Here is a 4,867-nt window from a genome sequence, read left to right on the forward strand (position 1 = left end):
CTCATAAGGAGAGTCCACCTGTTGCTCCAGGCAGCTTGTCACTGCCTATTGACTTGTGTGCCGCTGGTATTGACTGCATACTTTGCTTGTTAGCTGTACTTTGTGTTTAGTGGAACAATCCACATACCTAGCTTGTTAGCTGTACATTGTGTTTAGTGAAACAATTTGCATGCCTCGATTGTTAGCTCTGCATTGTGCGCAGTGGAGAAATTCACTTAGTATTTTTGTTTACAATTGCGTTAGTTTTCATCAGGTGGAGTGGGTGCTGTGCTCTTTGTGTTCTTTTGTAGCAAGAATCGACTCTGCTTAAATAGATAGATAGGTACAGGCCTCCTTTTGGGGACCTTTTTATTTTAACTTGGTTTGTTATTTTCACAGCACCCTCATCCACCCTCCTTTTGTTTATTGTTACCTGTCTGCATCTCCGTGTTACCAATAAAAGTTACCTTTTTAAGATCTATACGAGTTGTGCCTAGTCATATGTTTATGACCCCCACTCCCCTAGACCAACATGGGGTCGTAACACTTACCCAAACAAAGACACAAAAGAGGAGGTAGGCCTAAATCATGTGTGTTGACTCAGCAGGAATAATATTAAATAAGTTTAACTACACGAGAAATATAGACCTCACTACACTATAGTCTAAAATATTTATAGATTTTAAATTGTCATCTGCTGCCTAAATTTTATTTTTCCCTTTATATAAATAAAACATTTCCAACAATATGTTGTTTGTCATTAAATTAGTAAATGTTTTAATAACAATAGTAACAACAACAAAATTTATAATCAACAATATTCAGGCCAAATAGCCTACATCCCTTTTGATGGGGGGCGGTAAGGGACATGGATAATGATTAGGGGGTGCTCGCCCAAAAAAGATTGAGAACCACTGATCTAAATGAATCTATTTAGACCCTCTTCTCAAAACCATACTTAGATTTTTCTAAAAAAGAAAAAAGAAAAAGGGAAGGCGACAAAAGAGGACATGTCTGACACTGCTAGTGTTAGTAATGCTTCCTGATCCTGTTCCCTTGAGGCTATGCAGAGGGATTTATACTTCATACATAAAGATTGCATCATTATGTTGCAGTCTTAATCCAAATTGCAACAGGCGTTGTCCTCAACTTGCTACGTCAGCAGCTCTCGATTCCCCTCTTGCTTGTTGCAAACGAACAAAACCCGCTGGAAGCCTCCTTCTGCTGCGCGTCCAGCCATGCCAAATCAAATACTCCCCGTCAAGTGCGTAAAGCCAAGTGACAGTGGCAGGGCGCTACGCTGCAGGCTGGACTGCTTTCATGCGTTTGTTTCTCTCTCCTCTTTCTTGCCTTAATTGCGGGGCTGAGTGACTCCGTTTTCGTCCCCTCTTTCTGCCGTGGCTTTTAGTGCGCTCACCACCTTCCACCATTACGTCCCCCAGCAAAACGGACTTTTTAGCGCTTGCTTCTCGGACTCAACAGAGAAAGAGAATCGTCGCCGCTGCGGTTGGTATCGTCATGGTTTTGGCTCTCATCATCGCGATTCCCCTGCTGGTCCAAACTTCAAAGACCGATGCGCACTACGAGATGATGGGCACCTGTCGGATGATATGTGACCCGTACAACCCCAAACCGAGCGCCACGGCTCTGGAGGTCATGCAAGACCTGAGCGCCATGCCTTCTACGACCTTTGTTCAAGGGACTAAAGGCGAGCCGGGTCGGCCGGGGAAACCCGGGCCCAGGGGCCCGCCAGGCGAACCGGGTCCTCCCGGTCCGAGAGGGCCGCCGGGGGATAGAGGAGATTCAGGAAAGACGGGGTATCCCGGGGTAGTAGGCACAGCGCGGACCGAGACCGGCGATGATCTGAGCTCTGCTATTGGCAGGGCAAAGATAGCCTTTTATGTGGGTCTGAAAAACCCTCACGAGGGATACGAAGTGTTAAGGTTCGACGACGTTGTAACTAACCTGGGGAAGCACTACGACCCGACGACCGGCAAGTTCACATGCCAGGTGTCTGGGATTTACTACTTCACCTATCATGTGCTGATGCGCGGTGGAGACGGGACGAGCATGTGGGCAGACTTATGCAAAAACGGACAGGTAGCCTAAATGTTCTCTCTGTATCCTGCGGCACGTGCACGTGCTTATTAAACCAATAAATTAAGGTTCTTGACTCAGAGCCAGAGCACAATTACGTAGCCTACTAAAAAAAGAATCTCAAAATTCATGACTGTGCTGTGGATGGTGGTTCTTTATTCAGGAAATGTAACATGCTGAATGCTCGCGCTTTATCGTGAAATGTGACTTAATAAATGTCAAAAGTTTTATGATATTATGATTAGTTATTACAGGCTGCTGTAAATGAAACATGTGCGTCCGGCTGCAAGGGGACAGGTAGTCTGCCGCTGGGTCAAAGCTCTCTCTGTCTCTTCTCTCTCTTTCTGCAGGTCCGAGCCAGTGCCATAGCACAGGACGCCGACCAGAACTATGACTACGCCAGCAACAGCGTCGTCCTGCATCTGGACTCCGGTGATGAAATTTATGTGAAACTGGACGGCGGCAAGGCGCACGGCGGGAACAATAACAAATACAGCACGTTTTCCGGTTTCCTTTTGTACCCGGACTAATATGGGATTGCACCAGTACATCCCAGATCTGTGATAAAAGAAGTAAAGTTCTTTTTAATATAATCAACAGCTTAGATCAGACCGAAAAGAGGAAGATGCCATCCTGCAACGAAGTCTGGATGATTCTTTTTTGCCTGCAGGCAGGAATGAAATCATTTCACTTATTTCCACAATGTTTGCTGATTTTCTTTAACAAACAAAAAGTACCTCTCCACTATGTTCAAGGACCCTTCTGAAACGGTTTGTTCTCCTTTGCAAATAAGTTAAATTATTATGATCAAATAATTTGATCAAAAGTATAGAAATATAATAAGCTCAGAGTTATTTCCCCCGTTGAATTGCCCTCACAAGATGGAATCCCAGTCTGTATTTGCAGTGCAGGTGTTGTTGCGTTTTCTTTTTGTGCATTTTGTTGAGTTGAGGTTATTCATGGTTCTGTAGAGGTGTACTGAAAGGGAACTGAAAAAGGCCTTAATAACCGAGGGCTTTGCTGTATGAGCTGTTGCTATTCTTGGTTGAAAGTGTTTCTCATAAAGATACAGTCTATACATATGTATGCACTATATATATTTATTCAAAAAGAAATGAAAATCAGTGAACCCTGTAGACTACAATTAACTGTCCATCCGGTGTTGAAAAAAATGTTTATATGTCTTCATATCCTGGTATAAATGTTGGTTAATTATTTCAATAAATGATTATGTTTTCTAAGGTGGTGTCGGACTTAAGTGGGCTGTAAGTAAGACCACCAGGGTGTAGTCAGAGTGGAGCTGAGGCCAACTATCAAGTGATATAAACATCAGATTGCTCTCCTGGATGTAGGTATAAGGGAATAAACAGAAAATCTTCACAGCAGGCCCACAGGCAAATCTTTCGAAGGGAAAATATAATTTCACAGCTTTTTAACATTTCTGCACTTTTACACAAGTGGGAGATTAAATGCAGGACTTTTATTAGTAGAGTCCACTGAGTAAAATCATCATGTTAACAACAAAGTAAAAATCAATTTGTTTACATTGTTCTACTTGTACCTTTAAGAATCTGCATACTTCTTTCACCCGAGAGGAGTAAAGCATACACTGTGTGAGAGAGAGAGCAAGTCAGACAGACAGAGACAGAGCCAGTCTGTGTGTGTGTGGGACAAATCAATGGTGGACAGTGATCCCTTCCTCTCTGATAAATGTTGAGATGATGTTTTGTCTCAGCTTGTCTGTCTTCAGTCTTCTCAAACTTGCATGGGAATAATCTTATTAAACATTCTAATATCAGTCCAAATTTTCACGGGCTGATACGTAGACAGGATGAGCTGGGATCGAAATGCCCACCTGTGGCACTGCACATTAATATTTCAGCACCAGGGACAGAGCCTGTCATTCTCCTTCCTACCAAAAGATGGCACATTCATGGAAATTAAGTTGCATAACACAGTGTAGTCACAGGATACCATCACATTCTCCCACAGGCAATCCAGTGTACATGTTTGGAAGGGCAGATTTATGGTTTTATTGTAAACAAAATAAGTGAATAACTAAAGTTAAAAAAATCCCTTCAGTCTACACAGGGAGCCAGAGGTCAGAAGTCAGACTCTGTAACAGAAAAATGTAAATTCTAAATGTATTACCATTTAATCAAAATATGGGCTGTCTAATATCTGTATTAAAAAGAAAGCACCGTGGGTTTGCTTCAGGTCTCAGCAGGTGATGTGCAAAAACTGGCAAAACCATCTATCATCTAAAAATAACTGCTATATCTCATAGTTTTAACCATTCATCATAAGTTGAGATGTAATTGTTTCTTGATCCAATTACTTGCTACAGTTTAGTTTAACATCAACTGGCTCCCTGGGCAAAGAGTATTTGTCAGAACAAATTAGCAGTATGAACGTAATGTAGTTTGAACATCCCTTACATCCAGAATTTCAGATCTTTCCTTCTGCTTTACTTCAGTCCCATTAGCCCAAACTAGGTAGAAAAAAGAACGGGTTCACGCTCTGCCATCTCTCAGCTCTTCACGGAATGGGTGACATATGTACATATGTGCTACCTCTTCAGGCAACTATAACTACATAACTATCTGTGCCTGTCTCACTGATTTGAAATGGAAATGGCTCAGTTGAGAAATTGCGATATCACGTCACGTCATCAACATTTGAATCAGAATCTAATGACAGTTGGTGGGTTGTTTGGTCACTGTTGATCAAATCTGATCAGAGCCACACAGTCCTGATGAGTTTATGTCAATGTTAAACTCTTAATCAATAA

The 4,867-nt window shown here is 42.3% G+C and overlaps 1 protein-coding gene across 1 annotated transcript; it reads left to right on the forward strand.

The window, feature by feature from the left end:
* Nucleotides 1-1,283: 1,283 nt before the first annotated feature.
* On the forward strand, nucleotides 1,284-3,317 carry LOC119903578 (complement C1q-like protein 2). Its single transcript, XM_038719825.1, has 2 exons — nucleotides 1,284-2,079; nucleotides 2,427-3,317. The coding sequence occupies exons 1-2, from the start codon at nucleotides 1,498-1,500 to the stop codon at nucleotides 2,604-2,606; spliced, it is 762 nt and encodes a 253-aa protein (XP_038575753.1). The 5' UTR covers nucleotides 1,284-1,497; the 3' UTR covers nucleotides 2,607-3,317.
* Nucleotides 3,318-4,867: the final 1,550 nt, after the last annotated feature.

The sequence above is a fragment of the Micropterus salmoides genome, unplaced genomic scaffold (assembly GCF_014851395.1).
Source record: "Micropterus salmoides isolate LMB-PRFRI ecotype aquatic unplaced genomic scaffold, ASM1485139v1 Ms_hic_scaffold_15, whole genome shotgun sequence".
Classification (NCBI taxonomy): domain Eukaryota; kingdom Metazoa; phylum Chordata; class Actinopteri; order Centrarchiformes; family Centrarchidae; genus Micropterus; species Micropterus salmoides.